This window comes from Nelusetta ayraudi, unplaced genomic scaffold (genome assembly GCF_046127955.1).
Source record: "Nelusetta ayraudi isolate G7.1 ecotype Tasmania unplaced genomic scaffold, CSIRO-AGI_Nayr_v1 ptg000017l, whole genome shotgun sequence".
Classification (NCBI taxonomy): domain Eukaryota; kingdom Metazoa; phylum Chordata; class Actinopteri; order Tetraodontiformes; family Monacanthidae; genus Nelusetta; species Nelusetta ayraudi.
This window is the reverse complement of record NW_027466067.1, coordinates 5336842-5354593: the sequence shown is the minus strand read 5'-3', so window position 1 is coordinate 5354593 and position 17752 is coordinate 5336842. Positions and strand designations below refer to the sequence as shown.

At 44.8% G+C, this 17752-nt stretch overlaps 2 protein-coding genes across 2 annotated transcripts; one reads left to right on the top strand and one right to left on the bottom strand.

Moving 5' to 3' along the window:
• Positions 1-179: 179 nt before the first annotated feature.
• LOC142887361 (plakophilin-1-like) lies at positions 180-10771 on the top strand. The gene is made up of 13 exons (XM_076024961.1): positions 180-510; positions 1300-1391; positions 2320-2972; positions 3068-3209; positions 5356-5563; positions 6478-6637; positions 7246-7363; positions 8186-8362; positions 8722-8892; positions 9082-9235; positions 9791-9977; positions 10067-10151; positions 10615-10771. The coding sequence occupies exons 1-13, from the start codon at positions 315-317 to the stop codon at positions 10687-10689; spliced, it is 2418 nt and encodes an 805-aa protein (XP_075881076.1). The 5' UTR covers positions 180-314; the 3' UTR covers positions 10690-10771.
• A 1765-nt stretch (positions 10772-12536) lies between these two features.
• tnnt2b (troponin T type 2b (cardiac)) lies at positions 12537-17752 on the bottom strand. The gene is made up of 10 exons (XM_076024959.1): positions 17683-17752; positions 17562-17583; positions 17408-17471; positions 17206-17322; positions 17018-17095; positions 16809-16910; positions 16603-16709; positions 14934-15024; positions 14700-14740; positions 12537-12869 (listed from the first exon to the last, which is right to left on the bottom strand). Exons 4-10 carry the CDS (start codon positions 17302-17304, stop codon positions 12830-12832), a joined length of 558 nt encoding a protein of 185 aa, XP_075881074.1. The 5' UTR covers positions 17305-17322; positions 17408-17471; positions 17562-17583; positions 17683-17752; the 3' UTR covers positions 12537-12829.

The following is a 17752-nucleotide window of genomic DNA, read 5'->3' as shown; positions in this document are numbered from 1 at the left end:
AATCAATTGAAAAAAGTTGGCGCACTTCAGTCTGTGTGTGTGTGTGTGTGTGTGTGTGTGTGTGTGTGTGTGTGTGTGTGTGTGTGTGTGTGTGTGGGCGCGGCCCCGGTGAGTGTGGCAGCGGCAGGGAGGGGCGGGACAGGGCAAGGTGCGCTGTTATTACCTCTCTACACACCTTCTTCCCACGGGCTTCCAAACTCCGACATCTCCCCCGACCTCGTCCTCCCCTGGAACGCCGCGCGGAAGGCCGTCTCGGAGCATTAAGAATCGAGGGAGGGGAACACACACTCACACACACAAAAAAAAAAAAAAACATGACGAGCCAGGATCCGCTGAAATCCGCCCTTTCCATCGAGGCGGTGGACAACACGTCGCTGGCTCTGCCGTCCGTCGGCCAGCAGTTCCGATCGGGCGAGCAGCGCGTCCTGGAGCAAGTGCAGACCATCCGGAGGTACAAGTCGAGGCACTCGAGCAGCCACAGGAGCGCATCCACCTCAATGTCCCCGACAAGTAAGAGCAAGAGCGCGAGTGTCGGAGAGCTCGTCGATTCACCTTGAGTTGGAGTCGCTAAGACACCGAGTGGAGCTTTTGCCTCTGCCCCACAAAGGTTTGAGGTCAGCTCGTGATGTAATGAAGGCCTCTACCGACCCGTGGTGGACATGACGAGTTACCTATAAAAGTCAGGGTTATTATGTTCTGAAGTGATAAAATATTAACAGTTTATTATCTGGATAAAAAACATTCAAGCAAGTGAATTGTCTGCTTGTCTTTTGCTCAGAGTTGGGCACTGTCAAAATACACATTATTATGGTCATTCGGGGAATGATACGTTTATTGTTTTTTTTTTTATAGTTTCCTACACTATCCTGAAATAAGAAACTTTCTCAGTTATATATTATCTTTATTAATGACACTGGTCTCTGTGAAGACTGATCGTGTTAATAAGTTCTCAATAATTCTCAGCAACGACTTAACAAGGTTGGATAACATTGAATTTTCTAGGCGCAGCTCAACGAGTTATGTTATTTTTCGAACGAGCTCCTCATGTGATCCTTGGTGACCCCTGCTTTAGAAACATTAGTTAGAATGTCCCCCCTCAACATCCTGGTTACTGACTGGTTTTCAGGGATCATTTCACAGTTTAGTCCTTTACATACATTCGACGAAGGGCACAAACTGTAGGCCGGAACCAGAGATCAGCTCTGCTTCCAGGGAACCAACTTATCGTCTGTCAATAAAACTGATCTGCTGTGTTTACGGTGTGAAAACAACTGATAACCCCTCTGCGTTTCTCCCCAGGCCCTGGTTATGACTCTGTGTTTACCAGCTCATCCAAGCCAAGCATGTCGAGCAATGGCACCGCATTCTTCGGAAATGGCTTGTCTAACACCGTAAGTTGTTGTACTTTTCAGCATTCTGAGATTGATGGTGTTTTATCCTCGATGCCTTGGTTGGCCTTGGTTTACAGAGGCAGTACATTCATCAGCAGCTGTTGGACATTCTCCCTACTGCTGCCGCATCTGATTGGCATCTGAATTCAGTTGTTGCTGGCAGTTTGGAATCTCCCTGCCCTTCTACATGGCTGCGTACTTCCTTGTGCACATGTGGAGAGCAATGGCAGGCAGGTCAAAATGACGTAGGATGCCCGGAAAAGTCAGATTGTACCGATCTGTGAATTGGATGAGTTGATCTTGATCCACAGAGCCAGGAATGAGATTACTGCCAGGCTTAGTTTGTATTTGGTCGGGGTTCTGCTGTCAAAGCATCTCGCCAGCCACAACTATCGTAAGCATGTTGCACATGAGGTATGTTTAGATTTGCACAATGTTAAAAGTTTCAGTTTTGCCACGGTCACATCCTGAAGGATATAAAAAATTGTCCTCTGCATTTAATCCATCCACTGAGGGAGCAGTGAACAGCAGCTGTTGACTCGGTGATCGAACCCCCCCCCAGTCCAAAAACATGCTTGAGGTGAATTGGAAACTCTAAATTGACTGTAGGTGTGTATGTAAGTGTGAATGGTCATGGAACCCTGAGTGCAGGAGGAAGCAGGTATAGAAGATGGATGGATGGATGGATGGATGGATGGAAGTTAGTCTTCATGAGGTCCTGTGATGAACTGGTGACTTGTCAAGGGTGTATTGCCGCCTTCGACCCAAGACATCTGGGTTAGACTGCAGCACCGCTGCCCTACTGAGTGCAGGAGAACCGCTGATTGAAGATGGATGGATGCATGGATTTTTGCTTGGCCAGTTAAGGCCAAGGACAGTTCAGAGTCCTTTCTTCCCGTGACAAAAGTTGAATTTTTGTGCTCTGCAGCTCAGCTTTGACAAAGGCACCCAGCGGTACATGACCAGCACTCTAAGGGGGCCGACCATGAAGAGGAGCGCCTCCAAAGTCTCCACCTATAAGCACAGCAGTCACGCCGCTCTCGGCTCCATGGCCCGCGGTCAGTTATACAGCAGCCAGAGCGAGCCCAGTATGACCTGGCAGCAAACCATGGCCAAATCCTCTGCTCCTTCACAGAGACACCGTTCTGTAGGTGGACCTGGACGATCCGCCTACCGAACGGAAGTTTCCAAGAGTCAGTACATAACTAGCGTCGGGCCCCAGCAGAAAGGAAGGGAAGTGTCCAAGAGTCAGTACATAACTAGCGTCGGGCCCCAGCAGAAAGGAAGGGAAGTGTCCAAGAGTCAGTACATAACTAGCGTCGGGCCCCAGCAGATAGGAAGGGAAGTGTCCAAGAGTCAGTACATAACTAGCGTCGGGCCCCAGCAGATAGGAAGGGAAGTGTCCAAGAGTCAGTACATAACTAGCGTCGGGCCCCAGCCTGTGCCGGCACCTGCCTTAAATGGCACAGGTCCCACCAGAGCAAAGAGCAAGTTTCTGTGCAACCCGGTGGACTTGTCCACCACCATGTCAAAGCTTCCCGTGGTTGAGTTTGCGCAGACAACGCTCAAAGAATCATCTGGGTGAGTTCTGCTATGGATGCAGCCTCTACATTCAACAGGCCCGTTGGCCTTCACAATCAAGCTGTTGATGTATTCTCTCTGTATGGTTCTTCCAGGTCAACGCACACCGGCGGCATTGCTAATCTCACCATGAAAGAGGCCGTGGAGTATCTCTCCAAAAAGGACGAGACGTATCAGCACTGGGGGGCCTCCTACATCCAACACAACACTTTCCTTGATGACAAGGCTAAAGAGGAGGTGGGTCGTTTTTGATCATCTGGATACCCCGTGTCACCGGGGTCGCGGAATTGTGGGAATTTGTCGATAAATAAGGACGTAAATGTTATAGATCAGCTTGGTTTCTCAATATGCAATCCATGAGATTATTGAGTCTTTCCTTGGAAGTTCATGTCATGAATCTGAAGTCCCTGGTACGGGAGAAAACATCGGGGGTCAACGATAGTTTGAACAAGACCGGACTAGATGCTTTGCTGCTGCAAATTTACATCGCCAAAAACTTTGGAGTGAAGTTTTGATGTAGGATTTACTTTGATAAGTCGGCCATCAACTGGAGGTTTTCACCACAACACATGTCGGTGTAAACCTGATGAAGCCCAGAGGAGTTTGCACATTGAGAAAAAGCAATTTTCCTCTTATAATTCCAGTTTTTATTTGTACCAAGTAATTTCACGTCGCATTCACGCCCAGGTGGCACAATTCATTCAACCGAAGGCTGACAGGTTGGTGATTGGTTAACTATTACAATCCATACAGGTTACATAATTTTATGACGGTACTGGAGTCTAACTTTGATAGCAATTTGTCTGCCTCAGTCAACTGTAAAGGATTAATCTGCGCGTTGAGAGCCTTTGTGATCACCTGATAATAAAAGACGGCAGCAAGCAGTGATAAACGACCGTAGTGGTGCAGTGTTAGCACAACAAGTTGTAAAACATGTGAAGTTTCCTCTGCATCGCTCCACGTCAGTAATTTGAATCCCGTGTGAATCTGTCACTGATGTGAGATGTGGACAAGAACAAGGCTGATGCCCAGAGGCCTTCAGGGAAGCTTAAGTAAAGCAGAGGGCAATCGTTTTTTGGATTTTTTTTTTCCTTTTTTTTTTTTTTGACTGGCTGTGTTGACTGACAACAGTGTTAAAAAGTCTCTGAAGCATCGTCCTTCGGGAAGTCCTGTTTTGGAATGTTGGTGAGCCTTCCTATGTCCACCTGTGACACTTGGTGCATTGCTTTCACACCCGGCCGTTGTTACTTGCAGACTTGTCGCTTCCTGGCACGCCCTGATGGAAAGCCAGAAAAAATATCCAGTTGCAAAATATTCAGGACTTGTTCCGTAACATTCACCTTCTAAAAAAAAAAAAAAAACAGTCCACCATTATGCATTTTATCATTCATCTTCCATACCCGCTTATTCCTGAGATCAGGGTCATGGGGGTCTGCTGGAGCCTATCCCAGCTGTCATAGGGCGAAGGCAGGTTGTCACCGTGGACAAGTCGCCAGTTCATCGCAGGGCCACATGGAGATCAAAAATTAAAAAAAAAACAACAACATTGTTTTGTAATCCTTTTAGTTGAAGTTCAATTTAATACAGGTACTACCCGAAAAATTCGAATATCAAGTAAAAGTTGTTTTATTTTGGCAATTATTTTGGCATAAAAGATGAAACCAACAAATTTTATTGAGCCATTACATGCAAATTGACATCTCAAGCAGTTCCTTGTTGTAACTTTGTTGATTAAGATTTTCAGCTTATTAGTTTTCTTTAAGCTGCAAGACCTGACCAGCAAAATCCAAAGAAATAAAAACTTGAAATAAATTGATTTGCATATTATTTGTTTATATAATATGTCAGATTCACCTTTTAAGTTGAATTGCAGAAATAGAACAACCTTTTCAGGATATTCTAATTTTCTGGGTAGTACCTGTACCATGTGTAAGAAAATTATTTAGATTCCATCTGGAAGTTAAGTTTAGGACTGACCTTTTCTGAACATTTATTTTGCCTGTCTTAAACAAAACAAGTCACATATTTCTACAGTCGTAGGATAAAAAACCAACGCTTCTCTGTTTTTGCTGTATAAAATTTGTTGTAGATCCCAAACTTTACGGCCATTTAACGCTCCCTGCACAGCAGCCGCTAAATACTTTTGAGTGAGGGCAGGTCCATGAGGGGTTCGCTGCTCGCCTCGGTTTGTTTAACAGTCTCGCCCGGGGCAAGTTTCTTTCTTTCTTTCTTTAGTGCTAGACTAGACTCACTGTAATCCCTCCCAAAGAACACAGTCTCAGACGGAATAAATCACTGTCATGTCAACCTGTAAACGGCGACGTGTTCCTCGGTTGCGCTGCTAACTCCTCGGGGGGGCGGGGGGGGCCTCGTCTGCCGACAGGTGCTGAAGCTGAAGGGGATCCCTCCGCTGGTGGCTCTGCTGCACAATCCCAGCGCGCAGGTCCGCCAGACGGCCTCGGCCGCCCTCCGCAACCTGTCCTTCAAAAACAACAACAGCAAGGAGCAGATCGACCTCTGCGGCGGCGTCGCCGAAGCCGTGGCCCTGCTGAGGGACACGGACTCGGCGGAGACGCAGAAACAGCTGACAGGTGCACGTTAGCTCTGGGACATCAGCAGGCTGTGGAAATGTGTCAGACTGGTGGGGGGGTGGGGGGTGGGGGGTGCACATTTGTGATAATCATAGTGCAGGAGAACCAATCAGAAGCATCACATTAGTATCAAACTTTTGTCTGTGGAGGGAAACGGAGGACGGTGCTCGTACCAAGCCTGAGCACAAGAAAACCATGCAAAGCAACAAAAATGAAATGATTACACATGAAGCCCGGACTTTTTTTTATTTTTTTAATATATATGAAAATGGGTCAGATTTAATTAAAGTTGTAGTCATGAATAATTCCACAAGTAACTGTAATTTAATGATACATTATTTTCAGGAATTAAACTGATTACAATTATTATTATTTTAATTAATTTAAATAACGACGTTAAATGTAACTCGCTAAAACCCCCCCACATACAGGTAATACCCGAAAAATTTGAATATCAAGCAAAAGTTGTTTTATTTTGGCAATTATTTTGGCATAAAAGATGAAACCAACAAATTTTATTGAGCCATTACACGCAAACTGACATGTCAAGCAGTTCCTTGTTGTAACTTTGCTGATTAAGATTTTCAGCTTATTAAAACCACAAACCCACAAACTCAGAAAATTCCTATAAAACTGTTTTTAAGCTGCAAGACCTGATCTGCAAAATCCAAAGAAATAAAAACTTGAAATATATTGATTTGCATGTTATTCGTTTGTAATAATAATAATAATAATAATAATAATAATAATAATAATAATAATAATACTTTTAAGTTGAATTGCAGAAATAGAACAACCTTTTCAGGATATTCTAATTTTCTTGGTAGTACCTGTATGTATGTATGTGTGTTTTTTTTTTTCACTGCTGCGTAGCTAAAGACGTACTTGACCAACACCCTTCATGTCCTCACCAGGGCTCCTGTGGAACCTGTCCTGCTTGGACAGCCTGAAGCCCGAGCTGCTGAAGAGCGCTCTGCCTGTGTTGATCGATACTGTCGTCTTGCCGTACACAACGGGTTTGGACCGGAGCGAGAGCGACGCCGAGGCCTTCTACAACACCACCGGGTGCCTCAGGTTAGCGAGCCATCACTTGATATTTGAGAAGTGAATCTAGTCCACAGATGGATGACTAACGTGCATTAAATAACAACGGACTTTAGTGCCAAGAGACAAATTGTGTTTTTACATGTTGAGGGGTGTGTACAGGAGGGTGTGATGATAGTGATGAGCATTCGTGTTAGTAAAAGACAATTAGAATTATATAATCAGGTCTGAATTCTTTATAAAAAATAATTGAAGTGTGAGGTCGTTCACAGCAGGACTCTGTGCAAGTCCACACGCACACACACACACACACACACACACACACACACACACATGTATATATATATATATATATATATATATATATATATGTATATATATATATATATATATATATACATATATATATATATACATATATATATATATATATATATATATATATATATATATATATATATATATATATATATATATATATATACATATATATATATATATATACATATATATACATATATATATATATATATATATGTATATATATATATATATGTTTGGAGACCTGATAATTGTCTGTCTAATAATTGAAAGATTACTTATCTTTTACGTGCCCTTTTGTTTTTAATGTCCAACAGAAATCTAAGCAGCACAAAGCAAAGCAACAGACAAACGATGAGGAAACATCCAATTCTGATCGACTCCTTGGTCAGATACCTGAAAGACAGCTTGGAAGCAGGGAAACCCGACAATAAGGTAACTGGGCACTGTGGATGTGAATAAACTTCCGTCACACCCTCATGGGAACATGAACAAAAAAGAATAAATACCTGGCGCTTCTGCAATTAGTTGTGCCGTGTGGTGTTTTCCCAAAGTGCTTTTTCTGGTGCAGGAAGTATGCACCGTTGAAACAGAGAAGACAACTGAGTCATGCTCAGCCTCAGCAGGCAGCCAGGAAAAATATTTTAGAAAGTGGTAGAAAGTGCCCTGTCAAAAAATATTATCACATCTATTTGTTATTGTACGTTTTATTATGTATTTTGTATTTTCAGTGTTTCAAATATATATAGCTATGAGAGTAGTGTTACATTTACAACCTGTTGAGTTTGAATAACTAACATTGCAAAAGCATTTTCTGCTTCTTCTTCAGTAGTAGTAATATTTGCCTCCCTTCTCTTCTCTTGTGACTGTGAAATGATGTTGTGTGGTTCACAGACTTACAGACAACATTTTGGAGTCTTACACCTATAATGATTTTGGTGACTCAGCAAAGTCTCTCCAAGCTAGCTTAAGTTACTCTCTGCTAGCTTGTGGTGGCGCTTTAGGCAATGTTTGTGTGCATTTGCTTTGTGTAATAAATTGGTACATTTTCCTTTTTGTACACAATTTGAAAGTGGTAAAAAAAAAAAAAAACAACTGAAAAAAAAGTGTATATAAGAAGAATGTGCTAAAAAGCGAAACAAAATTAGCCAATAGTCAGAAATAGCGCACGGCCACAAGTATTTTGAAAGTACACTGATGGCCTGTTAGCTTGCTCCTCACGGGTCGACCTTCTCTTGCTCTGCCCTGCCGACACAGTCCGTGGAGAACTGCGTGTGCGTCCTGAACAACCTGTCGTTCCAACTGGAGGCCGAGGCTCCGGCCCTCTTCAGCCGCATCTTGTCTCAGGCCAAGCCAGCCAGCAGGGGTCAGAGCCAGGGCGACGCCAGCGCCGTCGGCTGCTTCAGCCCACAGAGCAAGTCGCTGGTGCAGGAGGTGAGACGGGATGACTGTCGCGCCACAGCCCCGGGGATTCTTTCTAATTATGACTATTCAGAAGACATTCTTGTGCTGAGCCAGCCGTCCGTCTCTCCGTCTAGACATCCAGACAGTGTGCTGCCTTTGTATTACAATACTGGCATCATTATTTAATGTTGTAATTAGCCAAGACTTTTCCGAGTGCTGGAAGTGAAGTCGGCTGTGTCCCTGAGTTGTTCCACCTTCAGTGGTTCCAATGTTTGTCACCACAACAATCTTTGCTTGCTGATTTGCCTTCCTTCCCTCCCTCTGTCTCTCTCTCTCTCTCTCTCTCTCTCTCTCTCTCTCTCTCTCTCTCCCTCTTTCTCCATCCCCAGCGGAACTTGGACATCCCGCTGGTCGAGGACCCCAGACCCAGCGGGGCGGGTTGGCTCATCCACTCCAGAACCCTGCAGACGTACCTGTCGCTGCTCGACTCGAGCGAGAAGGAGGAGACGCAGGAGGCCAGCTGCGGAGTGCTGCAGAACCTCACGGCCAACGAAGGCTTTGTAAGAAGAGCTCGTGCTGCGCTGCTGTTGATTTTAAACAAAACAAAAGAAAAAAAACCTCCCTTCAGCTTGTCAGCCTTAGAATTTAGAATATCCCCAGCGTCATTATACAGTGTTGAATCTTGTATTCCGTCTATTCTATTTCTATCCTGTCAATATCCCTTGAATGTTTGCGTTATGCGCGTACAGGTGTCCAACGTCCTGAGCCAGATCGTCGTGCAGAAGCTGAACGGCATGCAGGTGCTCAGCCAGTTCCTGAAGTCCGACAAAGTCAACCTGCAGAGGGGCGCCGTGGCCTTGATAGGAAACCTGAACAGGAACCCGAACCTGCACAATCCCATCGGTGAGAAAAAGACCCAAAAAACTACACAAACAAAACAAAACAAACAGAACCTCTCGGTGTTTGGTTTTGAAAAAAATAATAGTGCGTGACAGGTAAAAACCTGTCACGCACTATTGAAGCCTGAGAAATATCAACAGTTGTAGCGAACAGGAAATGAAACATTCAAGTCGTTCACAGTTTGGACAAGCATGACTTTAAGCCTTACAGTGATCGATAGTTGCATTCTGGTTTTCTAGCATTGAATACAATAGAATGCCTGTATTTATCCCACATTGGGGAAATTTGCAGCAGCATGTAGTTCAAAGAGAAGAAAAAATAGAAGGATTAACATGAAATATTTATAGGTTAAGAAAGTAAAATAAATATTTTGGACAGTTGCATTGTTTACAAATTATACACATTGAAATATAAACAAGTGTTTTATTGCACCTTTTATGAAACGTAAGTGGTTGGGCAAATGTTTTACTGAGTGCAGTTGTACTGCCTGATGGCTGCAGGTGAGGAAGGACCTGCGGTATAGCGCTCGCTGTTGCACTGATTCCTTTTCTTTTTCAGCCCGTACGGCACTGCCGGAGCTGCTGCTCATCCTGAGCGCCGGCACCAAGGAGGGCAACGAATCCGACGACACGCTGGCCATGGCCTGCCAGACGGCCAACAGCCTGATCAAGAGGGAGCCCGAGATGAACAAGCACCTGCTGAGCAGCACCCTGATCCGCTCGCTCAACGACCTCAGTCAAAACGTGTAAGCGTGGCGGAAAACGATCACGGAAAGGAGAATTTCTTGACATGGGACTGAATTTTTTTTTTCTTTTGCTTCCCTCCTGCGTTTAGATATTTCCCCAAAACGAAAAAGGCTGCGGCCGTGCTGCTCTACAACCTCTGGACAGAAAAGGAGCTGCAGAGCTTCCTGAAAAAGGTGAGTCAGAGATCTCTCTCTGTGCTTTGGGCGTGTGCTTTTTATTTATTTTTTCTTCTGCCGTTCACGCCTCTCTCTGGTATTTGTGAGAAACAAGACTGGCTTAAGATTGCTGGATTTCCTGCAGCAAGGCAAAAAAAGACCCACACAAAGGCGTTCCGGCGATCGATGAAAAAATCCGACGAAACCTTTTAGGGGGCGTCCCCATAGCCTGGCCTCGCCACGGTACGGTTGTAGAGCGTCCCCACTGGCCGCTACACGGTTGTAGGAGGCGCCGTTTTGGTTCCTCAAGCGCTCAGGGTCCAAGCGAGACGAGGCGAGTTGAGTGGTAGACGTAGCGACGAGCAGGGCACTGGATTGGCTCAGTGTCCTCGTCGATTTTTCCCTTTCGGAGCGGACACCGACGCCAACTCTTAGTGGCTCGCACTAAAAGGTTTCTTTTGTTTTGTGTTTCGTCCCGCAGCAAGGGATGTCCAAATCCTCCTTCGTCAACGACGTCACCACGGCGGCGCACCAGGCGGTTCAGGTGGTGGACTGAGCCGGCGGCCGCGTCCCATCGCCTTCGCGCAGAGGTGGCACAAGTATTCATTCACATTCTGGACGTTAGTAAAAAAAAGAATGGATGCTTGCGTAAAAATACAGTACTGTGGTAAAAGTGAAATTACTGGTTCAACTCCTTTACTGAGTGCAATTAATGAAACAATACATTTGTTGACTAACGGAGGTCATCTAAAACAGCGGTTCTCAACTGGTGGAGTCGCAGGAGCCACATTGTTTTTCTGATCACGAAGTCGCATCTCAAATTTATTCCACAAAAAAAAAAAAATGTGAGCCTACTTTCTATCATGTCTCGTAAAGAAATGATTGAAATGATTGAACTGAATTCATTCATTCATTTTCCATACCCGTTTAGTCCCGAGCTCAGGGTCACGGGGGTCTGCTGGAGCCTATCCCAGCTGTCTTAGGGCGAAGGCAGGGTGACACCCTGGACAAGTCGCCATGAACTGAATTGTGTGTCTTGCAAAATAAATGGCAAACACGTTCTCTAAAATGTATATACATATATATATATGTATATATATATATGTATTTTGAAATGCCTTTAAAAAAAAGAAAGGGAAACTGCCCAGAAAGCCGTGGCCCAATCAAAATTCGATCCACTTTTGGGTCGCGACCCACCATTTGAGAAACACGGCTCTAAAACAACAACTATAGTAAGAAGTGAATTGCTTTTAACAGAATGTGTATCTTTTGAACACGAAAGAAACGAGCACGTTTCTCCAATGTGAGGGTGAAAAAAAAGTGCAGATATTTGTGTTACAAGTGTAGGGAGTGACAGTAAATAGTCGTCAAGCAAAGTACTGATACCGGAAGAATCTACTCAAGTACTCTAGGAAAGCATTTGCGCTCTTTCTGCCGCTCTGTCGGTGAAGCGTCGAGGTTGAGCAGCCTCCTTTTCTCATTTCACACAAATGATTTTTTTTTTTGTAGTTGTTTTATTTTTTTTTATTTTTTTAACGCATGCCATATTCACACAGTCCTTTCGAGGATCTGCGCACAGCACAGGCTTCACCGTTTACTTTAAACTGCTGCAAGTGAAAAAAAAAAAAAGATTGTTTGAAAATGCTTTTGTAGTTAATGTTCAGTCAAGGAGAGCAGGACGCTCGCTCTTTCTTCCTCGCTGACGTCCTTGGCGGGAAAATGGCTTTCAACCAATTCAGATGAATCAAAATCGAAATGTACTCTGCTGTGTCTGCCGGAGGCGTGTTTGTGTACATATGTATGTGATTTGTAACGTGATTTATTTGTAATGTCGGCAATAAGTGCAAATAAAAGGCTGAAAGGGAGCGAGCGTGAGAGTGACATCTCTGTGAGCTGTGGTCTTTGTGTCCAGGTGTGAGTGTGTTATCGCTCGCAGGTGACGGAGGTCGCCCGCCGCCGCCGAGCTTTTTTTTTTACGGCTGTTGTCAGCGTTGCTTCTTTTTGTCTTCAGTGGACGCCTCCCTTTCTTCTCTCCAAATTGTTTTTTTTTTTTCCCATCTTTCAATTGACTTACATCGAGTACAACATCTTAGAAAACCGCCAACAGTTTAACGGCCATTGCAACACGTCTCACACTGGCTGCGTGCCACACGGGCATGCCAGGGAAATTAAAGCAGGGTTTGGAAGCGGTTGGATAATTAGTGCACCTCAGTAACTCTGTCTCTCTCTCTCCGTCAAGCTCCTTCCCTTTTCATGTGTCACTCACCTGGGGGTGTTGCGCCAAGGTGTCACGCAGCCCTGCCAGGGCTACAATTGTCACGGAGGGTGTGGTGTTTTATTTTATTGTGAGCAATACAGCTGGAGGTCCTGTGAATCAATAAACCACACGGCAAGAGGGCGAGAAAGATGACACAGGCTTTTATTATTCATTGTCATGGCAGCGTTGTGAACACACCGACCAAGTGTCGACGTTACTTTTGCTACTTCAGGAAGCAACGCCACAGCGATACTGGGCCGCACGCTATCATCATGGTTCATTCATGCAGTCGACCTTTGCTATTGCCCCGATACCATTCTGAGGATGAGGACACAGTGTGTGTTTGTGTGTGTCGGTGTGTGCATGTAATTCTTCTCAATGTTCAGGTATTTATAAAAGCATTTGGTGCGTTGCCGGTTCCTCAGGTTGCTGCAAGTCGTTACTTCCTCAGGCCTCTCTTGCTTCTCCTGCCCTTTGAACTGGAAAGGTTAGCCAAAAAAAGAATGAGAAAAAAAAATCCTTGTAATGCTTTCATCCAATCTTTTTTTATGTTTTTTGTTTTTTTTTCCTAATTGTTTAAGAGAAATCCGAAAGACCCGAAGAGGCTGTTCTGGCTCTCTTCCCCCCCCTCCCCCACCTAACCCACCTGCGGCTCCTTCTTGGAAGCAGCTTGTTCCCTTGTGATTGGCCAGCCGCTCACTGCTAGCGCTAGCTAGCGCGGAAGTTGGCTACTGCATGAGAATGCAGTGATGCCTCAGCCACATTAAAAAAAAAAAAAAAAAAGGAGAAAGAAATCTACAGAGGTTTAATATGATAAGCTAGCTTTACTTCTTGAATAGAAAGCCCCCAAAATCCAAACGGCTTGCTTTAGCAAAGTAACATGGAAAATGCCAGCGCATGTAGAAGTGCTAAAGTTGTCGTTTTATGTAATGGTGTGTTAGTTGGCATGCCAGTAAAGTCTGTTTTTCCACAACGGAGCCCATTTAAAGTGTAGCATTTAAATCTTCTCCTATTGTTGCAAAGTACATTCAGTCGTTGAGAATTAAGCAAGGGATCATTTGATTTGAAAACAGATCTCATGGAACGTGTCTTATTTCCCTGCCACACCTTGGCTGCCACTGTCAGCCACAAAGCCCCTGCTGGCCTGAGATATTGCGCCTACTGCAGACTTTTCGCGGCTGCGTGCTATTGGAGGAGGATTTGCTACCAAACGGTGTCCGGCTATCTTTAGCCTCTGTTGTCACCACGGGGACGACTCCTGCTTCCCATCAAAACACATTTTGCCCATCTCTCCGATGCGTAAACATTAAAATTCTTTCTCATTTTTCTCAAACTCCTCTTGACGTGAAAAAATATTAGCAAAATAACACACAGCCGACGAAAAAAAGGCCTCTATTTTCCCCAGTCTATGCTCTGAAATGCTAAAATGCAACCTGACTGGTTGAGTGAATGACCGGCTCGACACAAAAGCAGGCGACTCCGGCTTGACCCTGCCACCACTTTTGTCTCATCGGCAAATTCCATCTGGGAAAGGTCGCCTTCACGCTAATCCCTGCATGTCTTCTGGGGGACAGCTGGATCTCAAGTGTCTTTTCTATTTCATTTGGCGAATCACCAGATTCCAGTAAGCGTCTTGCGCAATGCCAGAGATCTTAAGGACGATTGACGAAGAGATGGCGAAAATGCTTTGAGACGATCGGGTTCCTGCAGCTCCGATTGGTGACATTCAGCGAAACTCCTGTTGAGTCCTGTTTTGCAGTGAGCTCGGAGGAGTCAGCGGGACGGCCTCGGTTACACATAGCGGCATTAGCAGCAGCTGATATCATGCGGCCGATTCAGCCCTCCTCTCATTGGGCGGACGTAGCTTCTACAAATACCCGTCCTGCCCTTTGTGGAAACGACTCCCATGTGTTGGCTCTCTTTGTTTGCCCCGGTCCTGCGTGGCTGGGCGTGCTCGGGGAAACTTTGCCGCCGCTGTCAGCCAGCTGGCTCAGACTACTGAAGCTCGTCTCTAGCGAGCGGAGGCCGGCGGAGGCCAGCGCGCCGAGAGAAGCTGAAACAGTAGGAGGCTGCGACCTGACAAAGGTTGCGGGGTGAACGTCGGGGCAGGCCGACTTTATGTATCCAAGGAGAGGAGTTTTTGTTGCACCTGTGGCTCTTGTCAATATTGCCCTGCCTTTGTTTTTTCTAGCTTCCACCCGTCTCCTTTTGCCATTTCTTTGCAACGCCGCCTTGCACAGAGAAGTATGTCACCACTTTTCTCTCTTTTTTTTTTTGCAACATTAAATGGTGTTATGACTATGACTTACATTTTCTGGTGATCACTGACTCGGTTTCTCAGCACGGTGACCTGTTGGAACACAATGGTAGAGTTTAAATGTTCTCCGTTATGAGGCTGAATTGCCCCTGAATGCAGCGGGGAAGTCAAAAATGTCGATGTGGCTCATGCAGACGTATGAATGGATGGATGGACAGCAATATATGTATATAAATAGATAGATAGATAGATAGATAGATATTTGGCCTTCCCCCCTGCACCTTACCTCGTACTTCTGCTTGGTGTGCTTGTACTGAAGTTCGAACTTCTCCGCCTCCAGCTGGCGCAGCCACTCCCACAGCTCTTTGGCTTTTTCCCTGGGTTGTTTTGGAAGAGGAAGGAGAGGCGTTTGAGAGCTCGAATGGCGCCGGTTGTGAGATTTCGGGCGTCAGATCTCGGGGGGGGGGGAAAGGTGGAGCAGCAACACACAGGCAGTGGCGCCACTGCCGTCGGCGATTATTAAAGCAGAACATCTCAGCGGTCATCAGAGGTGACAGAAGTATTCTGTACTTAAGTAAAAGTACCGATGCTTGTGTTAAAATAATAGTCTGGTAAAAGTAAAAGTACTGATTCAACACCATTACTCAAGTAAAAGTAAGAAAGTAGAGATTGTGGAATGTACTTCATTAAAAAGCAAAAAAAAATAAATTTTTGCAACAAAAGAAACTGTTTGTTTTTTGTATACATGTTTACACTTTTAATAACAATGGCCAATGTTTTTTTTTTTTTTAGATTTTTATTTTTCTCTTTACTGAAAGTGTACTGAAGAGCGACCCTAAAGCAGAGGCACTTTAAAATAATCACCCTCTGAAATATAATGCATTGAACACCACGACAGCATCGTTCATATAGCTTCTCTTCAAGCAACAACTTCTATCATGTCATTACTTTTGAAGAATTTGTGTCTGTAAAATCACTTTTAAACCCAAAAGTAACTAGCATGTTTTCCAGTGTAAGGAGTAGAAAATTTTGTGTACAAATGCAGTAAGTAAAAGTAAAATTTGTATTTGTACTCTGTTACTCCCCACTTCTGACAGACAGTAGGGGAGAGCTTGCTATTTATTTTAGAGCACAGTGTGAAGGGAACTCCTGGGAGGATAGAAGGAAAGACGAGCGCTGGCGTTGAAGGTCCGGGGGCGGAAACTGTGATCTGACCGGGTGAGCGCACTGCAAGAGAGCTTTCAAAAAAGTGTCAGCAATGAGGAACTGGATTTTTCCAGCAAAGCTCTGAGAAAAAACACCGAGAGAGATTACCTCTCATCAGCAGTAATGCTGTAATTGTAATTGGAAAGGAATTATATATATATATATATATATATATATATATATATATATATATATATATGTGTATATATATATATATACATATATATGTGTATATATATATATACATATATAAAGAAATCAAACACAGTCTTGCTTCTTGGCATGACTGGCGTCAAGCTCATAAGCCGTAATTCTGGTAAAATCTCACGGGACGAGATTTTACAAGAATTTTACGTTTGCCTTTGTTGGTTTACGTTTGTTTGCTTTGATTACTTGAAAAAAAAATTACGTCCGCTCCTCCGTTCAAACATAAATCGCCATTTTCACTTGAAGTGAACTGGTCACGTAACCCCGTACGTCGCGTCACGTCCGGTGACGCGTAAATGTGAAAAAAGTGTTCCCATGACACTTCCATGCAATATACCTCTGAGACCTCTGAAAAACCACCTCACGGGAGAGAGTAAAAAGTCATATTTGAGAGGTTTTTGGAAGTTTAGGTGTTTCCATGACCAATTTTTTCTTGCGATATTTAGGTTTTGCGCAATTCTAGGGGTAATGGAAACGCAGCTACTGAATCGTGGAATCGCGTATTGCGAATCCGTCAACGTGACCCAATGCGACTGTCTCACCTGAGTCTGTCCTCCTTCATGTGCTCCACGTTTATCTCTTTGCGTCGGTCGCTCAGGATCTTCTTCTTCTTCTCCCTCTCCGTCTGCCTCTTGGGCCCGGACTGCGTCTGCCGGGCCGGGACGACTGCACGCGTTAGCTGGCGTCTCTTTATCAAAGTCGGCGCGCGTCAAACGAGACCTCCGAAGTGAGGAGAGCGAAAGGTCACCTTGTACCCCGTGAAGCTCAGGTTGGACAGGATCATCTTCTTGCGGGCGTCGTCGTCGGCCTTCTTCTTCGCCTCTACGTCCTCTTTTCTGGCCTTCTCCTCCTGGTGAGCAAACATGTTAGCAACAAACCGTTTCAGGCGGAGAAATTTTAAAAAGCAAAACAGCCAGAAGCTACTTGATTGGTAAACTTTTGAGATTTTTTTCATACAGCTGCGATTTTCTGCCGTTCTCTCTCCCTCTCAGCCCTGATCTTCATCTGCTCAGCTCTCTCCGACCTGCGCTTATCCTGGGGTTGGTCGCAGATCGTGGAAGATGCGACAAAAAAAAAAAGAAAGTGTTCCGTTAAAGGTGATACCGAGACATTTCAACGCACAGTGGAGAAATATGAGGGCGTACGATTCGATCTGTGAGGCTGAGGAGCTCCTCTTCCTCCTTCTTCCGCTTCTCAAAATGAGCCTCGATCAGAGTTTGGAGTTCCGTCAGGTCCTTCTCCATGCGCTTGCGGTGAATGTCCTGAGAGTTGTTGTTTTAAGTGGAACGTGGTTAGAAACATGAACCAATGATCTGCCAGTAAGACGTGAGAGTTTGCAGAACTCACGTCAAAATCCACTTTTTCTCCCTCTGGGATTTTGGGCACCGACAAACTAGACACAAAGCCGGGCCTGAGGAGGATGAATAATTGAAACTTTATCATCTGAGTGTATCCGTCGCTGAGAATTAGCATTTTTATTGCAAAGTTTTAAGGGTCTCACCTTGACCTGGGCTTTGACTCCTCTGAGAACACATCAGAAAGAAAGTTAGAATTTTCGGTCAGCAAGCGGGGAGCAACTCACTGAGCAACATTTCTCTGCTGCCTCAGATAACGAGACCTACCTCCGTCATTTTCCTCCTCGCCGTCCGCTGAAAGACACAAGGGTCAGTGAGAAGTCAACTGGAGTCACGC

Bases quoted from the DNA above. Each gene is read 5' to 3' on its own strand.
- tnnt2b (XM_076024959.1), bottom strand. From the start codon at position 17,304: ATGGAGAAGGACCTGACGGAACTCCAAACTCTGATCGAGGCTCATTTT. The intron at 17,096-17,205 runs GTACGCCCTCAT...GACCAACCCCAG, and splicing joins TCAGCCTCACAGATCGAATC to GATAAGCGCAGGTCGGAGAG. The intron at 12,870-14,699 runs GTAAGTCATAGT...TAACCTTTCCAG, and splicing joins GTCAGTGATCACCAGAAAAT to TTCAAAGGGCAGGAGAAGCA.
- LOC142887361 (XM_076024961.1), top strand. From the start codon at position 315: ATGACGAGCCAGGATCCGCTGAAATCCGCCCTTTCCATCGAGGCGGTG. The intron at 8,893-9,081 runs GTAAGAAGAGCT...ATGCGCGTACAG, and splicing joins TCACGGCCAACGAAGGCTTT to GTGTCCAACGTCCTGAGCCA. The intron at 9,978-10,066 runs GTAAGCGTGGCG...TCCTGCGTTTAG, and splicing joins AACGACCTCAGTCAAAACGT to ATATTTCCCCAAAACGAAAA.